Genomic DNA, 27,429 nt, shown 5'->3' on the forward strand with positions numbered 1-27,429 from the left:
ATACTATGCCATATACTCCCACAACAGGCCAAAGGTTAGCTGGATTCACAGAACTCTGAATGGTTTCCATTCTGTAACTGTTTCCATAACTGTAACTATACAATTATTTGCTATAATTTATTAGATCAATTATATAAATTCATTATATTATTATTGATTATATATTAATTACTATTACATAAGTTTATTATTTGATATAATTTCATTATTATACTAAAATAAATACATAATTTGATCCAATTCAAGTCAATGTTTAAGAAAGAACTCTATACTTGATCTCAATAGCTAACATGCATAAAATTACCATCTGTATGCACATAATGTTCAGATCTACTTATCTAGTCTCATTTAACCTCTCTTCTAATGTCTAGGTTCGCATATCCAACTGCCTTTTGGACATCTTAAACTCAATGTTCAGGAGGCATGCAGAATTGAACACGACCACAACCGAAGTTGTTATCTTTCCCCAAAGAACCTTCCCCTCTTCCAAACTTCCTCATTACTATCCAAAGGTACCACCACTCTCCTAGTCACACAAACGCACAACCTAAGTGTTATTCTTGAATCCTCATGCTCTTTCAAATTCATATTCAATCTGCTACTAAATCCTGCCAATTTTACCTTTGCAAAAAATCTCTCATGAGTCCCCTTCTCTCCTGTGGCATAACCATCACCTCATGACTGGATTATGGCAAGAGTCTGCTGATTGATCTCCTAATTTCATTTCTTTGCACTTTATCCCAGCCTCCAAAGCAGGTGTGAGCATGTCCCTCCCCTATCCAACAAATTCCAGTGGCTCCTTGTTTGCCTCCAGGATCAAATATAAAATCTTCTGGCTTTTAAGACCTTCATAAAAAGGCCCTTTCTAGTTCTCTTATTGTCTACCATGTAATCTATGGTCCAGTGATACCAATACCAGTCTTGCTGGTGCTCACCCCAGATCCTCCATCTCCCAACTCTATGCATTTTCATTGGTGTCCTCCATGCTTGAAATGCCTTAACTCCTTACTCTTCTTGTCTCCACCAAATCTCACCTTCTACAAGAAACCCTTCCCAGTCACCCTTAATGATAGTGTCTTTCCTAGGAGATTACCTTCCATCTACCATATATATTACACACACACACATGCAACAAAGTATGGATCAATTCTCTGCTGCTTGTGCTAATTCTGACCTAACAATTAACACCGAGGAAACACAGGTGCTCCATCAGTCACCAGCACAGCATACATACATGGGACCATCAGTTATAGCAAATGGAGAAGCTCTTAATGTTCTGAATAGGTTCACTTACCCTGCTAGTGTACTTTCCAGGGATGTACACATTGATAATGAGGTTGACGCAGGCATTGCCAGAGCTAGCTCAGTGTTTGGGAGGCTCCCAAGGAAAGTATGGGAGAGAAGAGGTATCAGACTGACTACCAAACTGAAGGTCTACAGAGCCATTGTGCTGACCTCATTGTTGTATGCCTGTGAAACCTGGACAATCCACCAGCACCATGCCAGGAAACTGAACCGCTTCCATTTGAATTGTCTTAGGAAAATTCTGAAGTTCACCTGGCAGAATCAGACACTGAGGTCCTTTCTCGAACTAAACTGCCAAGCATTCAGGGAGACTTTCAGAGAGAGCAACTCTGATGGGCCGGCCACATTGTCTGAATGTAAAAAGTATGCATGCCAAAAAGACTTTTATGGAGAACTCACACAGGGTAAGCGCTCACATGGTGGTCAGGAGAAGCGATACAAGGACACTCTCAACAACTTTGGAACTGATTATGTGACATAGGAGACATAGGCACAGGACTGCTCAGCATGGGGTGCCCACAACAGAGTAGGTGCTGTGCTCCATGAGAAAAGCAGAACTGAAACAGCTCAAAAGAAACATAGGATGTGCAAGTCTGGAGTATCCACCCCAAATGTTCACATGGACTGTTTGTGCCCGATCTGTGGTAGAGCATTCTGAGCTTGTATTTGGTCTGATCAGCCACAGTTGGACACACTGACACTTGACTCAAGCATAGTGATGTCATTTTGGTCCTCTTCAAGAATGAAAGATAACCACCACACACACACACACACAGATGCAAAGTGAAGTGAGCAGAACCAGGAGAACATTGTACATATAACAACAATACTGCTTACTGTCTCAGGAAGGAGGGATAGAATTTGGAACTCAAAACTTAAAAAAAAATCCATATATGACACATTCTGTAGAAAGTAGAATTTCTGAAATACTTATACCAGGCATTTTTTTTTTTTTTTTGGCAGGGCAATTGGGGTTAACTGACTTGCCCAAGGTCACACAGCTAGTATATGTGTCAAGTGTCTGAGGCCAGCTTTGAACTCAGGTCCTCCTGACTCCAGGGCCGGTGCTCTACTCACTGCACCACCTAGCTGCCCCCTATACCAAGCATTTTTAATAGTGCTGAAGTTCTTTACTGGCTCAGTGACTGAGCTAGGTATTGGAGGTGGAGGTAGAGAGATACTGCTGTTGTATTAGTCTTGTTTTAATTTCCAAGAAAAGTCATTAACAATACTATTACTAATAATAAGCTAGTCATGTAACTTTCCATAACAACTGCTGAGTAACATATCTTTAAATGAATTCTTCTAAAGCCATGTTGTTTTTAATTCCCATTCCTCATTCTGCAAACGGGTAATTTATTCAGTTTTAGTAGCAAAGTGAGAAAGGTGCTATTCCAATGAAAATACAGTTATGCAATTTAAATATGCATTTATATATTAGTTTAATCAATGTAAATCAGTTGCCATAAAGAAGAGACCAAGAGCCTGAAAACCACATTAGTCAGCAAACATCAACCTCTTGCCAAGTAGAGAATGACAGCCAAGGACATTACTGCGTTAGAATATAAATTCATTTGTAAAATCTTACAGAAAAAGGTAATGGAAAATTATGAGCAGTATTGCCTCATAAAACAACAAGAAACAATGAGAAGGAAAAAAAATACATCAAGAAAGCTCGATTAGAGACACAAGTTAAGTTATCCCAAAGGCATTTAAGAATGAAAATGGAAGGACAACAAACAGATGAAACATGGAAAGATTTTTATAACAAACCGATCTTTTTCTACTAAGGACAACAGAACTACCTCCTTTAGCCCCTAACATCACTGTCCCATATGTCTTTCTTAAGGAAATGGCACTGAAATAAATAAAATGGGGGAAAGCAGCTGGGAAAGTAAATGCAAGGGAAATCTGAGCTAGAAGTGGCATACTTTTGAAGGAGCTAAGTTATCAATGTTCCAAGGCATACAAAGAAGGCTGAAAATAACAAAAGTATAGAAAATTCTGGGATATTACTATTTGACAAAAGGATCAAGAGAATATCACTAACTATAACCCAGCTCTACTTTCCCACCTATGTAAAATGTTTACGTGCATCCCTGGTGAGTACCAGAGGGATCAGGGATGTTTTCCCAAGAGATAACAGGCCACATCTTTATTATATCGTCTGAAAGATGTAGAGAATGGAAGATCTCGCTGTGCTTACTATTTGTTGAGTGTTAAAATACGCTTTCTTTTATTCTTTAGAGCAAAATTTTATCTTAAAACTCTCCTCCAATAAGATGTCTCCTACACATGTTAAAATTATACAAAGTTTCTTGAAAAATGGAAAAAAGAGATAATCTTGTTCAACAACCCTGTGATTGAATAGTCAGAAATAAAACAGGGAGGTGTATATCTGACAAAGTTTTATGACACTGTTGTGAAGGAGAACCAGTTCAGAGTCCAAGTCAAGGAGGGATTCCCAATAGATGGAGAAGTTAACCAGATGCTCCTATTTACAAATGACATTGTCTTGATTGACTATATCAAACCCTAAAATATTGTAGAGGCTCTGAAAACCTCCAAAACTCACTGGAGAGCTTGACCCAAATATTACATAAGAAAACTAAGTGGATGAAGAACGCCTATTGTTCAGCCTATGACATTTAGCTGTAGAGAGATGACTTACTGGGTTTGTCCATCAGCTCATAGATGTTGGGACAGACATTTGAATGATCAACGATTAGCTGAACCCAGAATTAAACAGGAGAACGATATCCTCTCATAGTTCTCCCTTTTGTAGCTAAGGCCATACACAAGAGATGCCTCTATCTCTTCCCTCTATACAATCTGGCTTCCAACCTCATCATTTAGCTGAAACTACTCTTCTAAGTTATGAATGAGTTCTTAATCACAAGTCTAATAGCCTTTTTTTCCAGTGCTCATCTTTCTTCCCCTCTGCAGCCTGTGATGCTATGAATATCCCTTTTCTCCCGGACACTTTATCCTAAGTTTTTGTAACGCGCTCTCTCTCAGTTCTCCTCCTACTAGTCTGTCCTCTTGTCCATCCTCCTTTGATAAAGCTGCCTCTAGATTGTGCTCACTGACTGGAGTGTCCCCAAAGGGTCTGTCTTGGACTCTTTCCTCCCATTCTATGGCCTCATCTGTTCCCTCTTTATGGTGATGATCCTCAGATATATTTTGTCCAGAATTCACCTCTTTCCTGAACTGCAGCTCTGCATTCTGTTTTCAAGTCTTTTGGATTCTACCTCTCTCTCAGATACCCCCTTTTCACCCATGGCACAGCCAGATCCTAGTGCAGGCACTCATCACACATGACTGATTTATTGTATCAATCCATCCGTTGGTCTCTCTGCTTCAAGTCTCTTTCCATTCTAGTCCACACTCCACTCAGCTGTCAAACTGATCTTCTAAAGCACGGGTCTGACCATGTCCCTCCCCTAATCAATCAACTCCAGGGGCATCCTATAGTCTCTGGAATCAAATAAAAAAAATCACCTGTTTGGCTTTTAAAGCCTGTCATAATTTGATTTCTTCTTGCCTTTCCACTCTTTCCTCCTCCAAGCACTCTACAATCCAGCAAACACAGCCTTCTCACTGATATTCAAACAGGACTGCACCATCCAACTCCACGCCTTTTCCCTGGGGGTGCTTATGCTGGGGATGCTTTCCCTCCTTCTCTCTACTCCCTCCAGCTTTTTTTAAGACTGAGCTCAATTCTCACCTTTGCAAGAGGCCTTTTCCAGTCCCACTCAATAAGAGTGTCTTTCATCTGTGATTTCCTCTAATTGACCCCATGTATATCTTCTATATGCACATACTTTTTTGCATGTTGTCTCCTCCATTGGGACAAGTTCTTTGACGGTTTGGCCTGTCTTTCTATTTCCTCCAGAAAGCACAGTGCCTCACACAACACAGGTACTTCATGTTTGCTGCATTCTAGTCTACTCTGACCTTGAGCAAACTGCTTAAGCTCTCTGAGTTTCTGTCTGTCTTCATATGGAAATTATAGTATAATAACTGCCTAGAGACAGGGGACTCAATTTAATATCTTTAAAGATCTCTAGAATTAAAAAGTAGGAATATAGATCTCCTTCCTGAACTGAAATTAACGGCAAGATAAGACTGAAAAAAAATTTGTCCTATAGGAGGTAATTAGAATAATAAGTAACTCACATTTAAATAATATAGCCTTTTAAAGTTTGCAAAGCACTTTCCCTACAACAACTCTTATGAAGTAGGTAGTCTAAGGATTATTCTCCCCATTATATAAAGAGTGGAGGTTAAGTGACTTGTAGTGGTCACAAAACTAATAAATACCTTAGATGATATCTGAAACAAGGTTTTCTGCCTCTTTAAGTACAGCACTCTTTTAAGATTACCACATTCTCTCTATTTTCCAACTGGAATATTAGGAAAGCATTTCTATTTAGGAATGTAGGAATTGGTAACTTTATCTCTGAGGTCCCTGAGATTCTGTCCTGACAAACAAGCAAAATGTTTGAAGCAGTGAATGAGCAGAGTTATTGCATTTACTGGAATAATGTTTCTTGCCCTAAAAGAGAAATAGTAAGCCCAATCAAACCACAGACTAGTAGAAATGAATGAAAAAATGAACTAATGGAGTACTGTCTTATTAATATAGAACTATTTTTTTCCTTTGGTCTAGAAAAAGTTCTTTTTAAAGTGTTGTACAGTATATCTTTAACAGATCTGATATAATGAATAATTTAAAATGACCTATAATTAGAATACCTAACATCTGTACCCAAATATATATATATTTCTGAGTACATTTATACTTGACTCTATCCTAGTTTCCTCAATTTTTGTTCCAAACTTTGTCTTTTCTCCTTAAATCACCTACATATAGCACCCCCCTCCTTAGCAGAGTGCTTTACCAAATACTCACTAAGAAAAGTGAGATTAAGTATTAAAATCTCTCTTTTATCCAACTGTCCATGGAAATCAACTCAAAATCACTTCCCATGCTCTTCTTTGTTCTAGTCTCAGAGAAAGAAGGCATACCCTTCTTGCAAACACCAACAACCTCTCTACCTCTATCCTTCAACTTCCCTTTCTTATCCCACAATTTTAATTTTCCTTATTCAAAGGCTCCTTTCCTAATATTTAAAAGCATACCTAGATTACCCCCATGTTAAAAAAACCAACAACAACCACTTTCCCTTGATTCTATCTTTCCTCCTAGCTACAATCCCCTTTCTCTTTTCTCTTAGACAAAGGGGTCTGTCTATGCCTATATTTCTTTCCTCCATTTCTCACCTCACACATTTCTTATTTTTACTTTTATATCCTTAGTACTTATCAAAGCACCTGCCTAGCACAAAATAATACTTAATAAATATCTTAAGTCAGTACCTCCCAAATCAATTTAAATTATTCCTACTACTAAGCAAGCCAATTAACCAGCATTTATTAGAAAAGTCCAAAGAATCATTAGAGTAGGCCCCCAATAACAAAAAAGATGAGGTTTAAGGTAGTTAATTTCATAAAGAAATCAAAAAAAATGTTAACCATTTCCAAATATCAGGTGAGTTAGGCTAACAAAATGTAAGAGCAAAATACTGATAACAGAATGGCAAGCCTTCCCCCTCCCTATCAACTAGTTATAAGTTTCCTTTTAAGTTAGTGTACTACTTTAAATTCTAAACCTATTAAAGCATTTTGAATTATTTCTGCTAGCTCAGAAGAAATTTCATCCATATTTTCCTTACGACACAAAATTCAATAATTTGGACTCAACCTGGATCTTCTGAATCTTATTTGAACCAAAATAACATTTATCCTTACTGCTTTCCTAAAACAATTTTCTGTATACCATCATCCACCCAATAAACCAGGAATTCTTAACCTTTTTTGTGTGTGTCACAGACCCCTTCTCAAACAATGTTTTTAATGCAAAAGAAATCAAACACATTGAAATAATTATCATTATTTTTAAAAACAAGTTCTTGTACCCCAGTTTAATGACTCCTGCAATAAATGCCAGTGCTGCTACCACTAATTTTTGAATTCACAGTTTTAACCAATGACTTTCAGCCAGAAAGGGAAAAGACTAAGAAAACAACACTAACAACCCTGAAGAATCTGCTATCATCATTGCTGAGAACTACATTACCCAAACACCTCTAGTAAGGCTCTCAGGTCTTAGCTGAGAATCTTAACGTAATATTTATTCTCCACTTACTTCTCTTGTCCCTCATTACAGTTTGGTATTAGACAACCTTGAAACGGACCTGCCACTGTTGGAAAGATACTGAGCAGTGGCTCCTCTGCAGAGGGTTCAGTCTGCTGCCTTTAGGATAAGAAGAGAATCTGGAAGGTTCTACCTAATTATCTTAATGGTTTTGAGCATAATTCTTTCTGTTATTAGAGCTGGGTAAGCAGGAGGAGTGTTTAGGTGCAAAAATCACTTGAAATACTAATTAGAGACAGGCAGATTCCTCAGTTAATTCAGAGTCAGAAGATGACACTGATCTTCTTGGGGGTACCGATGGTTTTACCAGAAGTACCAGAAGAACATGGCCTCACATTCACACTCATAAATCCACGTCTTCCTTAACCTGCTTTCCTTTCTCAGATAATGGACCATTATTATCAGTTCAACAGGCTGAAGTAGTTTTCCTCAAGAGGCTGAGCCCCATATTCTCATATCATGACCAGAAAAACAAAGCCACTTAATCTGTGAGGGTTCAGCTTTTTTTTTTTTTTCGAAGAGCAAAAAAGAAAAAAAAAGAGAGAAAGATCAGAAAGCTGACATGGATAGCAGACTCAGAAATGACTCCCACTCAATAAAAGGATCATTTCTTGGTGCTTCCTTTGCCTAGCACATCCTCTATTCTTAAAGAAGCATTGCTGACACTATACAACTTCTGGACAGTATAAAAGCCTATTCTTTTATCTTATTCCAGAACCATGTTTCCGATGTTTTAATTTAATTTTTTCAACTAAGAAAAATTTGTCTTATAACCCTAAAAACAGAAAAACAAAACTCTTTTAACGAGCATGCGGGGCTAAGTTAAACAAATCCCCATACTGACTAAAAATGTATGTCTTATTCTGTCTCCATTTTGCGGTCTGAAGATGACCAGAATGTCTCATCATCAATCCTGCGTATTCCTAATTGGTCACTGCAGAATCCTTGCAAAGTCTATCTTTACAGTATTGCTAGCATGAACATTTTTCTCCTGGTCCTACTCACTTGACTCCGTATCAGTTTATAATGTCTTTCCAGGTTTCTCTATTATCTTTATAATGTTGTTGCTAGCATATAAATTTTTCTCCTGGTTGCAGTCACTTCACTTTTCATCAATTTATATATAATGTCTTTGCAGGTTTCTCTGAAACCATTCCTTTTGGTAGTTTCTTACAGCACAATAACATTCCATTTACATTCATATACCATAATTTGTTCAGCCATCCTAATATATTGGGGTCCTTTTCCTCTTTCTTTTGACCCCTTTGGAGCACAGATCTAGTAGTGGAATGCACCATTCCTAATGTACAGTTTAGTGCCTTTTGGGCATAGTTCCAAACTGATTACCAAAATGACTGGACATTAATTCCATTTCAATCAATGGTGCGTTAATATAAATATCTATTTTTCCACAGCCCCTCCCTTTTTGGCAACTTTGCCCATTTGATAGGTGTGAGATGGAACCTCTGAATTGTTTAATATGCACTTTTCTATTAGTAACAGAGCATTTTTTCCATATAGCTACTGAAAGATTGGATTTGTTCCTTGAGAATTGTCTGTTAATATTCTATGACAATTTATCAAATGGGGAATAGCTCTTATTCTTTTAAATCTCAGTGATTTCCTTACATATCTTAGAAATGTGCTGCAAAGACTCCCCCTGCTAATTGTTTCTCTTGTAATTTTAGCTGCTTTGGTTTTGTTTGTATAAAATTTTTTACATTTAGGAAGCCAAAATTGTTCACTTTATCTTCTGTGATTCTCTCTATCCCATGTTTGGTCAGGAATTCTTCTACTTAGCCACAAATTTGAAAGGTAATTTCCTCTTTGCCCCTCTAATTTGTTTATTATACGGTTAAAATCATGCATTTGGCACATATCTTAATTTTGACCTGATTGCTTTCCAGTTTCCCAGCAGTTTTTGTAGAATAGCGAGTCCTTATCCCAGTAAATGAGATCTTTACTAAATCCTGTGCCACTAGATTAATTTGCTTAGGTACATTATTTAACTAATCTGTCCCAATGATTGACTTCTCTGTTTTAAACCAGTACCAAATTGTTTGGATGATAACCACTTTGTAGTATATAATTCTGATGCTATTAAGCTCCCCTTTCTTTTCATTATGTCTCCTAGTTCTATGAAGTTATTCTTTGATGGTCCGATTGGTATTATACTGATCAAGGATATTAATTTAAACAGTATTACCATTTTTATATTAGCATGGCCTACTCATGAGCAATTGATATTTCTCTGATTATTTAGTTTTACCTTTATTTCTGTAAAATGTTTTGCACCCATATTCATATAGTTACTATGTGTGACTTGGCAGGTAGTTTTATCCCAAGTATTTTCTATATTTAGTTATTTTGAATGGAATTTCTCTGTCTCTTCCTATTGGGTTCTGTTGGTAATAAAAAGAAATGTTAATGATTTATATGGATTTAATTCATATCCTGCAACTTTTCTAGAGATTTTGTTTCATTAACTTTTTAGTTGACTCTCTAGGATTCACTAAGTAAACAACTATATATATCATCTGCCAAAGACATTAATTTTGTTCCTCTTTGTCTATGCTTAATACCACAATTTCTTTTTTCTTCTTATTGCTATATAGTTAGCCTTTCTAGCACTATGTCAAAAACTAGCAATGTTAATGGTCATCCTTGCTTAATGGCATGGCCTCTTGTGTACCCCACTTCACTGAATGCTTACTCTTCATTTTAGATAGATACTACTTACCAATAAGTAAAGGCCCATTTATGCCTATATTTGCTAGAGCTTTTATGATAGAAATGAGTGTTGTATTTTGTCAAAGCTTTTTCTGCATCTATTAATACAATCATATGATTTTAATTGTTTTACTGAAATGGTCTATTTCTTGTACACCTTTTGTAATACCATGTCAACCTTTCATTCCTGGAATAAATCCAACCTAGTCATAATGAACAATCTTTTTGAATATGTTGTTACTGCTTCTTTCTTAGTGTTGTATTTTAAAATTGTTCCTGAATATTCATTAGGGATATTGGTCTGCAGTTTTCTTTTTATACTCTCCCTGTTCTAGGTATCAAAGCCATATTTGTATTGCAGAGAGAATTTGGTAGAATCCTAACTTTTCCTGTTTTTGTGAATAGTTAAGTATAACTTTGGAATTATCTTTGAATGTTGCATAGAATCAGCTTATACACACAACCAATTCCAGGGTTCGTTCCTTTGGAAGTTCATTTATGTCTAGTTCAACTTCTGAGATTTAAGGCATCAGTTTTATCAGCACAGAGTTAGACAAATGAGTTCGTAATACTTTTCTTAATTCTTCATATGCTGTAAATTCTCCTTTTCCATTTTGATAAATGTAATTTGGTTTACTGCTTTCTTTAAAAAAAAAAAAAAACTAAATGACACATCGCTCCATATTACTGGTTTAAAAAACCCCATCCCGTTCTTTTACTTATTAATTCAATGGGCTAAAATTTTTATATTCTATCTTGTTAATTTCTTTTTCGATTTTCAGAATTTCTTGATTAGCATTTACTGGGTTTTAAAATTGTGAATTTTCTAGTATTTTTATTGCATGTTCTATTCACTAATCTATTCTTTCTCCCTTTTGTTTCTATGAGGAATGTTTTGGCTGCCAACCCTCAAATTTTGGTATGTTCTCACATTGTTTTCATTACCTTTCACAAAATTATCTTTTCTATGATTTGTCCTCTGACCCATCAATTCTTTAGGATTTATTCCTAAAAACTGTCTCCAAATAATTTTTAATTTTTTCTTCAATAGCCTTTTACTGAATACAATTTTTATTGCATTGTAGATCATGAAGGATTTTTGTTCTTCCACATTTATTTGTGATGCTTTAATGTCATAAGGTAGATTTTTATGAAAGTGCTATGTAGTAGTAAACACATATTTTTTTTCTATTCTCATTCAGTAATCCCTAATCATAGATCTAACTGTTCTAAATTTCTATTCAGGTCCTTCAAATGTATTTACTATCCCCTCTCATACTTACATTTACGTTAAGGTCACTAAGTATTGAAGTAAATATTGATTTAATTTGGGGAATATTAACAGATTTTCTTTATCTTCTGTAATAGATTCTGGTGTGCAAGTTAAATTATTTTCACACTGGTCTTAAAATACTTATTATGAAAATGACAATAATAGATAAAAGGGTCCCTGAAAGTATGTTTTTTATTTATTTTCTTTGGGTGTACAATAAAACCAACTCTTTTATATAACTCTTCAACAATACTCTATGGAACTACCTTCCATTGAGAAGCAATCTCTTTTTGTCCTTTATAGGGAGAATGTCATAATTTATTTAATTCAATTCCTTTAATAGTATATCAAACACATTTATTAAGTTACTGTACTAAATTCAAGAGATAAAAAGTGAAACAGTTCCTGTCCCCCAAGAGCTTACATTCTATCAAGGAAATACAGAGGTAAATAGAAAATGTATGTAAAATAAATACAAGATACTTTGCAGAAGGAGGGGCACTAGCAGCTGGGGAGAATAGAGGCTTCATGTACAAGATGGTCATTGAACTGAGTCTTGAAGGAAGAAAGGGGTTCTATGAGGGAGCAGAAAATATAGACTGAATCAGGAGACCTTGGACAAAATTCCAGCTGGACATGGCGAGTGCCTATAGTGTCTATACAAGTCATCTCATCTCCTTCCTTGGTACCCTTTGCACAGGCTGTCTCCATGAATGGAATGTTGTATCTTTTTTCCTTCACCTTCAAGTCCCTGGCTACATTTAAGGCTGAGCTCAAGTAAAGAACCCTAAGATAAAGGGTTTCCTGATGCACCTAGTTGTTAGCAGCGGCATCGGCTGTGCCAATCTGAAACCAAGAACCAGACCTCTAGTAATCTATACATTTTCCCAAAGGAAATAAAAAAATTGTTGATGGTAAGAAAGAAAGCTCATATGACAGTTTATCTTAGCTCTACAAAAAAAAAGTGTAGCTGATCTTTATTGACAGCAGATTTATCAGACTAAGATTTTTAGGAGTAATAGGGCAATACGCTGCTCAGACATATGTCATAATTATTGGCAGAAATTTCAGGCTCAGAGATAGCCAATTAAACCAGTAGAAATTATGACTACAACAGTCCTCTGAATAATTTATCTTCTTAGATGACTGCTAATGTACAGTTTATTGTTGGTCAGTTAAAAACCTTTCATTTTTAGACAGTAGCATTAAAATACAGTCTGATATATATTCTGTAGATAGCTTGTTTGCTGATTCAAAAATCAAAGCAGATAAATTGGTATTTGGATTATGATAGGAAGATTCTGAAGTAGGTACATATTTAGCAGTATCTGGGGATGAAAGAAAAGATTCAAGGACAAAAGTATATTTTTCTTGGTCTTAACTGTACACATCCAGTGAATATGTACACAAGAAAGCAAATCTTTTTCCTTTAACTATAGCTGAAAGTACATTAAATCCCTTGTGTGCTTTGATTTTTTTCCCCATCGCCTTTTAAAGTCAGGCATATAGACAGCTGAAGGGCTCAGTAGGAGAAATTATTAAAGCATATCTGCCCATGAAAAAAGATCAGTCACTTTCCTGATTTCCTGTGTTGGGTGAATATTTTTCTACGTTTGTAGTGCATAATAAAATTTCATAAACTCAAACTATCTCTTTTAACAGTCTGAATTTTAAAAAAATCTCTGAAGAATCTGATCATAATCCCTTCACATGGTAAAAGTAGAAGAGGAGAACAATGAAATAAAACAACTCCTTATATTCAGAAACAGGATTCTACGTATCTATCTCTGAATTTTGGTGCAATGATATTCCCTGCCTCTGCTGAGTAATTATGCATAAATCCGAAAATTATACTCTGCACTGTTGGAGTAGGAGGATTGGGTTGTGTTGCAATTGGAAAAGTCACACAGTGCTTTTGATGATCCCAAATCACCAGAAAAGACAAATCCTTAATACCAATATATCTCCCAGAGACGCTGTATCACGAGATATTAGGGGATACCCATAATCTCAGAAAAACAAATTACAAATAACCTAAGAAGCCATGGAAATACACGTGCTGGGAGTAAGCAGATTGTAAGAGATCAATCATGACAAGCTCAGAGAATAAAATAAAATAAAGCATTAGTAAGGATAATTTTGTAAGAAACAAAGGTGAACCAGTTGCGTATCAATAATGAAACAACAGGTGGGAGACTGTAATGGCATGCTGGCACCCTGATCCCCCAATTCTAAATGAGTAAAAAGAAGTTTCTTACAGTACTGGTTGAATGTTTTATGGATGATATATGGAAAGGTATGGATAAGAATTTCCTATGATGAGAGGTTAAAATCTGTATCAGTGGAGGGAATATCTTCATTAATGAAACACTGGATCCACCAAATCATCAAAATTAGTCTCATGCACAAAACATACCTTCTTAAATAACGGTAATTAGACCATTCCATTCAATACCTCTTTATGCTTCCAACATGTTAGCCAACTCTAACTACTAGAAAATATTCTTAATCCCTAATTTCACATATAAATCTTTTGTATTATTTATGTTTTAGTGTACTAGCAATGAACCCAGCTGTTAATGTAGGGTATTATTATAGGAGGGCATTCCTGAGTATTACAGGAGGGACCGATAAATGAAAACAATCTCATTTTGAACACAAAGCATTGCTAACAAATCAGTAATTAAGAACTGTCTTCTCTCTACATTTGAATTCATGAAGATTTTTTTCCCACATTGGTGGACCTATTCTGAAAGTCCACTGGGAAGGTGCTTTATTTATTCTGAAAGCCTCCAAACATAGGTACATATGTACCAGGTTAACACAGGATGAGATTCGCTTTCTAGGGCAGCAAAGAGTCTGCTATCCTGGGAGTTCTCACATAGGACAGATTCTTTCGTACGCATACATGTAGACACACACACACACGTACCTCCCGAGGAGGAGGACAAGAGAGTGTAATAACAAGTGAGTTAGGGAACACGTTTCTCAATGTTTACAGTGACTGAGTGAAACCCGGCAAAATGCCAGACACATTTTAAGGTATAACTGGAAGACGAAAGGCAATTCACTCTACCTTCGCAACTAGGTGGCAAGGTGGTGAAGATGACAGTGTACTGGGCCTGATGTAAGAAGACCTGAGTGTGACTGTGCCCTCAAACACTTACTAGACGCCAGACGAGTTTCCTCATGATAACAACACCTACTTTCCAGGATTGTTTTGAGGATAAAATGAGAATATCTGCATAAGGCTTTGGAAATCTTAAAGCACTCATCATATAGACACTAGCTACTATAATCATTGTGGGTGCTGTTGTTACTATCGCTTCACTTACCTATGGTACAATTTGTGGTTATTTTTCTCCGCTTCGGGTTATGTCGAAGCAGTTCTAGCTCCCGTTTGGTTGGCTCCCAAGTTGAATACTTTTCTCCAATGCCTGGAAAGATAAGAGAGAGTTTCGGGGACCATTAGGTAAGTTTAAACAAGGATGTGTTCAAATAAAAGATATCCGGTAAGTTGAATTTATAACTTCTATTCTATGTCTTTTGTCTCGCTTCACCCTCCCATTTTTAAAACATAAACATTCAATAAAGGTAATAACAGACTTTGACATTAATTAAGAGGAATGATGAAGTTAAAAAAAAAAGAATTTCCAATAGTTCCTAAGAAGTGTTCATATCCATACATACAGGAAGAAAAAAAATTCTAAATTAAACCTATTCTAGTACCAATGCTAATCTGATCTTGTTTGTCAAGAATCACCAAGACTTTTGGGGGATTCAGAAACATCATGACACCAACACAGATTTCTCAAGATCATTTACAGATGGTAGAAATATAAATCAGTTTCGATTAATACTTTTTCACTAAAGGATTAAAAGTGATGGATATTTTTGAAAAAGCTTAAATGGATCCAAATTTCCTGGACAGCTGAATCCTATAAAAGATGCAACATGAAACTAACAATAACTAAAAAGTAAACAAAAGTGAATTCAATATATATCTTATTCAGAAATGTGAACTGTCTATATGCTGGAGGCTGGCCTAAAATTTCAACATGGTTCAACTGTAGGATTATAGCATCACATCAGTAGATGAATGCATTAGAATATAATAAAAAGTCTGTGTTTTCTGAGGATATGCATTTTGTAGAATCACTAAATTTAAAAATTTTATTTATTTTTTACACAAAGCAATATGTTCTGATTTAGTTGCAATTACATTATAAACATTCTTCTGAGGAATGGAAGAATAGAAACTTGTTGAAGTCAGAGAGAACAAAAACCAAAAGGGCAAAGAGCAAATGTGATAGGTTAATGCGTACAGAATTGTGCTTCCACTATAATTTGAAACTGAAAAACCACAGCAACAATGAAGACCTGAGAGCTGACCAACTAAAGAGCGCTGCTGCAGTATTCTATGCAGGAAAAAAAGGAATTGCTATGCAACAGCAGTGATAGTGAGTCACAAAAGCATGTTGGCATTAAGAGACAGGCAATTTATTTCAAAACTAAGGATTAAAGTCAATTAGAGTTCAGTATATTGTAAGCAAAATGCATATCACTGAAACTATGGTGCAAGAAATAAATTATAAATCACACAAGAAGAAAAGAAAAGGTGCAGAAAATATTGCTGAAGGCTTACATGCATTCTGCATGGTTCAAATTAAATTTGGAGAAGTCTTTGATCTTCATTTTCAGAAATAGCCAGAAATAGCAAGTTAACCCAACCAAAATCTGAGTCACACCCACCTTGCTTCCCCTCAACCTCGTCACCATTCCCTCAAAAGGTTTTGCATGAGATTTATCCATATTCATGATCTGCCAACATACATACTTGCAAAAATATATTTCTCTTTTTGCTTTATTTTACTATTATCAATTGAGTATATTTTGATACCAAGCATGAGGGATAATCAAAATTCACTATCAGTCCTAATTTTTTCTTCACTTCCACCTGCCCAACTATCCTCCACAAAACACCTGATTCATTTTTGCCTGTACTAGTTTCTACATGCATAAAACAGCATGAAAAGAGTATTACTGAGGGGGAACAGTCACAACCCCTGCAGAAGTCAATACAAATTTGCTAAGTTTTCCCAACAAGTTGCTTGACTAACCCATGTTGAAGAGATGAGTCAGAAGGACCAGTTGCTAAACTTGACTTTATATTTAGTTGTGTTTTTTTTTGTAAACCACAACATACTGGGTAGCTAAGGTCATTCAGTAATGTCCCAAAACGTAGATATACTGATGTGTTCTATGAGAATAACCAAAAGAATCCTGTTATTATCAACGTAAATATCTGAATACACATGTAGAATATAAACCAGAGAAAAACATACAACTGCTTTATACATCATGAAGGAAGACATGGATTTTGCTTCATAAAATTAAAAATTTATGGTATTAATGCCAAAATAAACAAAGAGTAAGATGAACACCCCAAAGTGACACAGGCACAAGGTTTTTCCTTCAAGGTTCTTTTCCATCACTTAAAGCCATCAGCTTTTAAAAATCCATTTAGAGCTTAAAACAGTAGAGAAGCCCTTGGTGGGGGGGAGGGAAGCAACCTGTTATGTCAAAAAAAAAATCATTTTGAATTCTTCCATGGATAAAGATTGAAAAATTTGTTTTTCTCCCCTCATCACAAAAAGCACGAGTAACAATAATCTCCACCAACAGTCACACTGAACGTATTTTGCTAAGATACAAATAGCAAACGTGATGAAAAAGGGACTCAAAATAAAGGCAAAAATAATTTCTCTAACAACCGCTTACAAACATAGACTAGCACTTAGGTGAGATGACCTTCTAAACGAAAAAAATTCATGCAACCATAGTACATGAGTATCCAACTACACATTTTTTAATGAGAGTTGAGCAATTTTAAGTGGGACAAGACCAAGGCTAACCACAGGGCAAAGAACCCTTGGTCCAACTTCATGAGTAAGCATGCCTGCACCAAAACATGATTTACACTTTGGAATTTGGAATACAAAAACAGATGTTATTTTGTAAGTTTGCATCTTTTGCTCCCTGACTTTGTCCCATTTCCCTATGAATCTGATGTAGAGTTTAATCTGAGAATGAAAGGCTGGTTATCTGAATTAACCAATTCTAATTTGTGTGAAGAGTAGAAATACTTGTTTGACTCATCTTCCTTGATGCATTCTCAAAGGTGACAACCATTTAATAGCTTTGTGATGCTTTTAATTTAACACTTTAAATTTCAGAGCATCTAAGGAAATTTAACTTGTAATTTTATTGAGTGGTTACTCTGTAGCTTAAATGTTAGTCAAATTTTAATAGTTACATTCTATTTGTTACTTGTGAAGTGGCAGAAGTAACACAGATGAGCATAGATACAAGAGCATATGGAAATGAGCATAAGAAATTTATTTATGGTAACCTTTTTACACAAAAAGTAACAGAACAGACTGTGACTAAAAGTTAATGTCCTGAATCCCAATGTCTGCCCTGTTCAACATTTTTTGCTTTGGTACCAAATCATGCTATTCCAAAGAAAGACTAAAAATAAAAATAACCTATAGTTATCAATAGCTTTTAGGAGTATCATATGCCATTCCTCTAGAGCAGGTATTCTTAACCTTTTTGTAAGTCAAGGATCCCTTTGACAGATAGGGAAACTTATCAACTCCTTATGAACATGTCTTTAAATGCATAAAATAAAACATGTAAGATTACAAAGGAAATCAATTATATTGAAATACAGTTTATGTTTGTAATGAAATACAAGTTCATAGACCCCAGTTCTTAAACCCCTGCTCTAAAGGAAAGATGCGACTGTGGTTCTTGGGTCTGTGACTGATAGCAAAAAGTTTTATTCGAAGAATGAAGAAAGGCAGCCTAATTCTCAGTTGATTATTCATTAGACAATCATCAACCTGCACTGAAAGAAGTTTTTCAATGCAGCAGTTCCCTTGAAAATGGCTGCTGACTTCTGCTTTGCCCATGGAAACAAAGTAAATTTGCTGAGAAGTACAGTTGGATGATTAACTAGCATAGATTTCAGATTCCTTAAAAGTTTGACGTTCGTTTTTCCCCCAAATTGTCACCAGAAAGCTTTCCCTGGTAAAGGAGACATGAAAGTCAATTGTGTGACACTGCAATTAATTCTGAGCCATTGTTTTGCTGTTGTAGTTAACTCCTAGGCCATGACTTTTAAAACAGGAACATTTAGAAAATGAGCAGAGACTAAATGTAAGGCATGAAATTCTGTCCTAGGCAAATAAATTTTTTTTTTATTGGAGACTTAGTTTGGAGACTTTATTAGAGACTCAAGTTAGCCTAGATTTCCTCAATCCACCATGAGTTTTCTAGTATTTGGTAGGCATTCCTGTGCTTATGATATTAGAAAATGAAAAGTAACTTTGGATAGTGAGAGAGCATAAATGGGAAATGGTCTTTTTTGTAGGTAATCTAGACTTAAAAAATACTAAACAAGTTTCTACATTTAAAGAAAACAAATGCTACGCAAATGTGTTTGTTGTCACTGGCACTCAACAGAAGGGGAAGCAGCACAAGCTTGGTGGACAGAGGACTGACCTAGCTTCTCCTTTGTTCTAGCTTCAGGATTGCTAAGAAAACTCTTGGCTCTAAAGGATTTTTACTATCTATAAAAAGTGGTTTTCAATTCCTCACACAGACCTCAGGAAGACACAGTAAAAAAGATTCCAGTTCTTAAGAACAACTGCTCTTAAGTAAAGATGTTTTGCTAATGTCTCAGTCTCAAACTTGCAAGTCTATTTGCAACGATAAGAATATCTTTGGATCTATTCCCAGAGTGCCACTCTACTTTGAAGCTGTATATTAAAAAAAGAAAAGTCTCAGAAGAGGACCCTATTAGGGACTTCCATTCCTCCCCTGCTACATTTCACCCCCACCGCCCCCACCCCCCGCCAAAAAAAAAGGTCTAACACATAGGAAAGACAGAAAACATGGCCATTTGTTTTCAGCTGATCAGTCTTGGTCATCACTGGCCAGTGTTCTCACAGTTAGCAACAGCACTGGTATTACCAACTATGACATTAATTACATAAGGCAGTAACCAATTCAATTTCACTAAAGAACTGGACAAAATAGTAATTCACCAGTCCAAAGTTATTCAAGTTTTCTATTTTGTGAATTTTCAGAAAATATCTGTTCTACTGAAGCACTGAATATCAACCAAAAGGTGGCAATTCAATTTTTAAGGAAAACAAAAATCAATCACTGAAACCTCAAAATGAGTTTTGTAGAGCATTAAAAAAAAAAACAAAAAAACCAACCAAACATACTTTAACATCAGTAATAGCACCTGTTTTCAATCTTATATTCCCTAAAAAGGACTGTTTTGGAGCAGCTCAATCATGACAGGGATTTGTCATATAATTATTTATGTATGTATTCCTAAAATCCCTTTTTGCAAAAAAGACAATGAATCGCTACTCTAAAGTTGATTTCTTAACTATCATTTTTGCCTAAAAATGGCAGGATAATTCCCCAAAGGGACGCTCATTAGTTAAGTGTGTCATCAGCCCGTGCCTCTTACCTGTCATTGTACACTGGTAGTGAGAAACCACTGTTGGGGTGAAGGCTAAAAAAGAAAAATTAGGGAAAGCAAACTGAATAATAAAACAAATGTGTGCATAGATATTTTTGTGTGTAAATATAACTCTACAAATACATAATATAGACATGGTTTGTGTATAAAGAAAAGGAAAGCGACAGCAAGTGAGTAATCTCTGTGTATGTATGTATGTGTGTAGGCACAACAGATTAAAAAAAAATCAAGACACATGTAAAGAAGGCATTTCACATGAGGGGAACAGACTCATTACCTAAGGCTTAGTTCTGAAAGAGCTACTAGGTAGATCATTACATTCTCTACCTGATAAAAAATTCACTTTGGTGACATAATTTTAGCTTAATCAAGACACTTATCTAATTTTTTAAAAGCAGTATTGCTACAATTTTGAGCAGTGCATATTTTAAGCAAACAGTCTAACTTCCTAGAAAGCAACGCTACCCATCCCCCAACTTTCACCACTGTGTCTGGAGACTTCTCTCTTCCCCTTACTGGTTTTTGCCAATGACAGATGTGAGGGACTAGAATGATTAATCAATAAATTAGGCAGATACTTAAGGAAAACCAAACCTTGTAATTTCCAAGCTTTCCGTTGTTCTTCTTTGGCAATTTGTTCCATGTCTTTGTCGTATATGTAATCCTGACACATAAAGCAGTATATACCCCCATACAAAAGGTCTATGGCTGCAATGAGAAGAGAGGGAAGGGGAGGGGGAAGAGAAAGACACAAAATTTAGTTAGGAATTGAAAGATAACATGGTCTTTAGCATTTCACAGGCCTGCAAGTTTATATATTTGACATTTACTTTAAGTGTTTTCTAAACCTTAAGTCATAGAAACCTCCTACTAGAATATTTTTATTCCATTTCAATACAGGTACCCATGCATGTGAGGGTAATTTAATTTATTTCTTTGTCATTCTCTGGCTTCTTGCCAATTCCAGTAAGCCAATCTTACAAATGCCAAATTCTTGGGAACCTGGTGCTTTTTACTTTAACAAGAAAATGGTATTTAAAACATGACCTATCATTAACAGCAATAGTGAATACAGATACTCATGGTTAACTGATTTGCATTGAATCCATTAATATTTTCTTGGGACTCTCATTAGTACAGAACAGTCCAAGAATATAATGTCTATTTGTACATACTCTGACTTTAAGAAAAAATATTTTAAATTGAAGCCATCTAGCTGGCTTTGGAAAATCAAATTTGGTATCTAGTATGGCTTTATTACTGACCAGGTAACCTTTGGGGTCAGTGCTGAGACCTCCCTATCTTAGCTTCCTCAAGTACAGGTACATTTACTTTACAGGAAATATTGAAAAGATAAATGATGTAAGCAAACTGTTTTGAGCTCAAAATAATGTTAAGAGTAAAGTACTACTGAACTGGCCTTTGAGATCCCTTATATATTCTTCATTTGATGCATACTAAATTTAGTTTAAATTGAGTTGCTTTAGACTGACAACAATCACAAAATTTCCAAATGTTTAAAATACTATTTTATTTTCTTCAAAAGCAAAACTTGTAATTAGTGTATGGAACATTTCAAATGGAGAGGAGGAGTAGATAGAATGAGAGCCTCACAGTCCAGTGGGGTCTAGTCCCACTTTTAATAGATACTGGCTGTGTGACCCTGGGTAAGTCAGAAGTCTCAAATGCCCCAGGCAATTCCATAAGATTATAAGCTACAGAAAAATTTGAGGTTCCTTGTATTAACGAAATCACAGACCCAGCCAAAATATAACAATAATGAAGCCTTAAGCCATTAGCCAGGAATGTTCCCATCAAACATATATTGTCTAAAACAAAAATAAAAAAATCTAGAAAAAATAATCATGTTAGAATCAAGCTAAAAGACTATATTTTCTATAAAGGCAGACATCATCATTTCACCAAATTCGTATTGCTGCTATAAAAATGAATAGGTCTCCACTATACTGAATTCCTACAGCACTACATAATTCTGTTCTTAATTGTACAATATATATTGTTCTTGTATGTTGTCTGCCCAAGTATAGAGTCTGCCCCTTCAAGAAAGAAACCCTCCTTCACCCCCATACTTCTTTCTGTGTCAGAGACAATAATCAGAGATAGAACAGAGGTCACCCCTTTGAATCTAGGCCTGCCTGAAAAGAAATCCTTCCTACAATACATCCCCAATAATGATAATCTCGTCTCTAACTGAAGACTTCCTTCCAATGGAAAGAGTTTACCACATAAGTAAGGCAAGCATTTCACTTCTGAAAGCTCTGTCAAGTGTTTCCTAAATATCTGTTGATTTTTTAAAAGGATAAAATGGAGATTTTCCATCTCATGAAGCATACGAATAAAAAACAAGGATTATATCGCCTAAGATTGTGTATTTATCACTTTATCAAAAAGAAGTCAAATAATGAATTTGTTGGTCAGAAACAAAGAAAAATGCTATCTGGTTTGAAGCAAAAACACACTAATATTCTGTGATAAACTTTTTCTAACTTCTTTCCAGCCGAAGAAGCTTCAAGGTACAGTGCTGCCACTTTCATACTGGGACATGTTCATGTTGAAAGGGGCTAAAAATGACACTGAGAAAAGCAACTTGAGAGACAGTTTTGAGGAATTGAGAGGAAACAGTCCTTCAGATAAACATATCAAGAGGACCTGTTTTAAAGCAGCTCAGAAGCAAAACAGCTGATAAAACAGGGATGGCTGAATCACATTCCTCTCCACCAGTTTATTTACATATGAATGTTTTCAGGGTTTTGAAGGACTATTTGAAGACTTTGGGAAAACTGTTCATAGATAAAGTCTGTTAAGGAGTGGCAGGCACATTATTAGAAATGTAAACAAGACAGTCCCTACCCACAAGAAGCTTACACTCTAACAGGGGATAATACATTAAAAGAATTGGGGAAAAAAACAGAATGAAGGAGTTTGGGATGGTATAAAATTGACTGGAGAATGGTGTGGACTTATGGTTCCAGGCAAATTAAGGCGAAAGCTGACCTATCAGAGTCCAGTGTCCCAGGAGCAGAAGCCAAAGCTCCAGTGGGGGAGAGATGGGGATAATAACCATATGCGGTCTGTATGTGTCATATATACAGACTGGATCTGGGGTTCCTAAACCTGAGTTAGAGATAGGCACTGCTCAGAAGAAGGATCTGATTTTAGGTAGATGAGATAACATGATAAAGAAGTCAGAAATGGGAAGAATGAGAAGAGAAGACATAACACCTAGATAGAAGCAGAACAGAGGAGAATCAAAAGATAAAAGCAGCTGCCTTTGACTGCATCTGTTAAAAGAGCTGACTGAAGTAAGGCAGAGTCTGTAGCTGCAGGAAGCTCGTTAGAAAAATGAGAATCTTGCTGTGGGAAAAGTTACCTGAGTTTCTCTGTATTGCTCTTTAATGCTTTCCCCCAGATTGAGGGCTAAGGACTGGCAATCGCTAAAGTTGATCTGATATAGATTTTGACTGGGGAAGGTAGCTCCTAGGAGATGACTGGAAAAAGGAGAAGAGCTGTGTGAAGAGCTGGCTGAGCCTATCTGCAGTATTCTTTAGAGGCATCTACAGCCCTAGAGTCAGGAAATCTCTGAGGTCTCAGCTGCATTGCCATTTGTGGCTTACGAAGGAGAAAGGTCCTCAGAGCCCAGAAAGCAAATCTGAGTAACTTTGATGTTTCCCAGTTTAAGGGAAGTACTTGTCACTGAAACTGCTTAACACTGCTTCTGCAGCTGGCCAAGGGGGGCAAGCTTGGACACCAATATAGCCTTGGCTTAGGGCTACTGTTTCCATGTAAGAATGTAATGCTGCTCTTTACTCAAAGAGCTTAGTACTGTTCCCACAACATGAGAATAGAAAGTGGTTTTGTCTTGAATGAGAGGAGAGAGACTCAGAAAAAGAGCAGATGATGTATGACACGGATTATTTTCCAAAACCCCCCACTAACTTCCAGGCCTTTGGTCCAGTCACGAGTTGCCCCAGGTACATGCATTTTCCCCTACTCCTTTCGAGTCACTTCTAGTCTGTCCACTTTACTTCTCTTACCCACAGGCACTGTGTACAATGGTGGGAGAGCACGCCCCAAGTTTACGAGTGGAGTACTGTGACATTTGTGACATTGATTATTCCTGTTTTTTCTATTGAGTAAATGTTGTTATGATTAAGAGGTAATGGTATCACAGTAACAATGCTGTACAATGATCAACTGTGAATAACTTAGCTATTCTCTGCAATACAATGATCCAAGACAATTCCAAAGGACTCATGATGAAAAAATGCTATCCACTTCCAGAGAGAGGGAACTGATGGTATCTGAGTGCAGATTGAAGCATACTATTTTTCACTTTCTGTATTTTTGTGGGTTTTTTTCCCCTTTGGGCCTGTGTTGTGAAAACAACATAACTAATATGGCAATATGTTTTGCATGATTGAACATGTATAACCCATATCAAAACTGCTTACCATCTCAGGGAGGAAGAGAGAAAATTTGGAATTCAAAAAAAAAAAGTGTTAAAAATTGTTGTTAAATGTAACCGGGGGAAAATAAAAAAAAAATTTTTTAAAGGGTTAATGGTACCACTGTGACTGACTTGTAGAAATGGGAGACTGGTGGGACCTAGAAGTTATACAGTGACAAGTAGTAGGAGTGTTTCCCTCTCACATCAAAGTTAGCCTTATAAAAGACTAAGATGTAGCAGCATGTTTTGACTGTGCCTGGGTCACTTCTAGGAATGTCCCCCTTCATTCTTAATGTGTCAAAGTGAGAAAAGGTTAGAGTGAGGTAGCCCAGAAAGAGAGAAGGAGGAGTAGGGGCAGATACCACATCAGATGCCATGCTTTTATGCTGCCCTATCAACATGATAGGTCAGTGCCATGCTCAGGCTACAGGATAAAGCGGAGATGTTATCTCGTGAAACATGTTGATAAAAGATAAATGAAGGGTTGGAGAAGGGCTGGCCTTTGTCCCCACCCCAGCATCATGACAACCATGCCCATGTGACAGCTAGAATAGGGGGACTCAATGAGATGATTCTGTCCGGGAACCCCGGCCCTTTGCCTCATTCCCTTTGTTCTTTCCAGATCTTATGTCAACGAGTATCTATCCTGATATAGATGTGTCTGGTCTTAGAGGAATTCTAGAAGTCCCATTAGGTCAGATCACAATCATAGCAGGAGGAATCCCTAGCAACTACCTTTGGAAAGGATGGCCATCAACAACAGAACTGTCCCAAGCCTCCCCCTCAGCTCCCTTAAATCTAGAGGACATGTAAGCAGGAGTTATTTGGACAGAGCAGAAGTGAAATGTAAAATGCCTAATTATCAGTCCTGCAAACTGCATAATGTTCTAATGAGGCTGAAGTATCAGTTTCCCAGCAAATAAGAGTTAAATTAAGTTACTGAACGCTGCTTTAAATTCTTCAGTTGATGTGTGCTGCAAAGTTTTATATCTTTGGCATTTATTTTGTGCATAGGAGTAAATTACCTCATAATAAATTATCTCATACCAGATTCATATTGCATATAGAATACTTTTTTATTCCTTTTTGGAGAAATCCTGGAAGTGGGCCACAACACATAAGCTATAAGTAAAACTGTCCCTGGGGCAAAAGATTGAAAGGGTTAAAGGAGTTAAAGAGTGTGAGAACTCAAGAGACCAGGCTTGCCAAGACAAAACCTGGTCCAAACCAGGTGCCTGTGCACAAAACAGAAAGGAGGCCCAGCAGCATCTTTTAATAGTAAGACATAGATAAACTTTTTTTTTTTTTTGCAGGAGGGAAGGCAGGGCAATTGGGGTTAAGTGACTCGCCCAAGGTCACACAGGTAGTAATTAGTATGTCAAGCATCTGAGCCCAAATTTGAACTCAGGTCCTCCTGACTCCAGGGCCGGTGCTCTACTCACTGCACCACCTAGCTGCCCCATAGATAAACTTTTAAAGCTATCAATGACTTTCAGAATGAAGAATACATTCTCTGGTATGACAAAGCAGGGCTTCTATGTATCAAATTGTTTTCTGGATACAAAGTAAACAATCAAGATTAACTTTTCAAACTCAAATTATCAACCAGAATATATTTGCATGCTGCATTTTATCCTCAACAAAGTTTTTCTTGATTGAACTTAAGCATAAATCCACAAGAGTATAGAAACATTACTTACACATCTACAGTCTGAAGTGTGATTAAGTGAGCAAGGAATAATCTTTATAATATAAAAGAAGAACTGTACAGAAATGTAAGGGCTAAAACACAGTAGAATACAAATATTTTCTGTAGGAAATTTTTGCTAGAATGAGAGGATTGAAAAGGATTTTTAAAAATTAGGCTGAAAGCATTATGCAATATAGGAATATACCAACGTAAAGGTGTCCCAACAAACCCTGTTGCATGAATGTTAAACTATAATAATAACCCTAGTACAACATCAGTAAGGCCTATTATTTGGCCCATCAGCCATTTATAAGGCTGGTACTATGGAATTAATGGCATTACAAGGGGTGGTTTCAACAAACATCAAGGTTTAATAAAAACCACTCCCTCACTTGACAGATAATAAAACTGAGATGGCTGCTGGCACCTGTGAAAGAACTGAGGGTTCAGCTCCTAGCCCAATGTTCCTTACAGTATGGTAAAGAGATTATTTTCGTGTCATAATAAACAGTTCTGGCAATTTTGGAACGCCTTTCTTGCAATGAACAGAATTCACAAGTTATGGTTTCAGTTAGGCATTCTTTCTCGCTAGGAAATCACAGAGTAAAAATAACTCATTTTGTCCTTTGATTTTTTTTCTGTTAGTTTGAGAAAAACTACAGAGAAACCTCCTAATCTCTAGAGGGTGCTACTACTAATTTTGTAAGTGTGCAGGTATTTTAACTTCTCTGTACCTCAGATTCATCATACATAAAAAGAATTAAATAAGCATTTATTATAATCACCTATGCTACACTGGTCACTGTGCTGGGCCGTAGAGATAGAAAGACCAAGTCAGAAACTTTAGAAGATTTTTAAAGTATCACAGGATTAATTCCAAGTAACTGTAGGTAACTGGCACTTTGCCCCTTAACAGTTGCCCAAATTAAGGAGCTCAGTAATAAGACACTAACCTGCCTGATGTCTCAACAATATTTGGGTCACTCCTCTCTCTGCTTCCTGTGCCTCTGCCCCACCCCCCATATTTAGTCAAAAGCTATTTTGGTCATAAAAGTTAAATCTCATTACAGTAATCTTAAGAGGGTCACTAAATTGGTTATAGTACAACTTTTTTATATTAAGTGTTCTTGGCATAAATGGACTACTGGATGGGGTTTGAAAATCTAATTCATACAAA

General features: G+C 36.4%; 1 protein-coding gene across 2 annotated transcripts in view; it reads right to left on the minus strand.

Moving 5' to 3' along the window:
• The window catches only part of USP22 (ubiquitin specific peptidase 22), a 241,657-nt gene that overhangs the window by 74,778 nt on the left and 139,450 nt on the right, over positions 1-27,429 (minus strand). Inside the window, exons 3-5 of one of the 2 annotated variants that reach the window (XM_036741152.1) lie at positions 20,689-20,802; positions 20,083-20,127; positions 14,864-14,965 (exon numbers count right to left, since the gene is read on the minus strand). In XM_036741152.1, coding sequence (XP_036597047.1) covers positions 14,864-14,965; positions 20,083-20,127; positions 20,689-20,802 — 261 coding nt within the window. The remainder of the gene's footprint in view (positions 1-14,863; positions 14,966-20,082; positions 20,128-20,688; positions 20,803-27,429) is intronic. The other variant, XM_036741153.1, reaches the window with a different exon arrangement.

This window comes from Trichosurus vulpecula, chromosome 1, assembly GCF_011100635.1.
Source record: "Trichosurus vulpecula isolate mTriVul1 chromosome 1, mTriVul1.pri, whole genome shotgun sequence".
NCBI classification, from domain to species: domain Eukaryota; kingdom Metazoa; phylum Chordata; class Mammalia; order Diprotodontia; family Phalangeridae; genus Trichosurus; species Trichosurus vulpecula.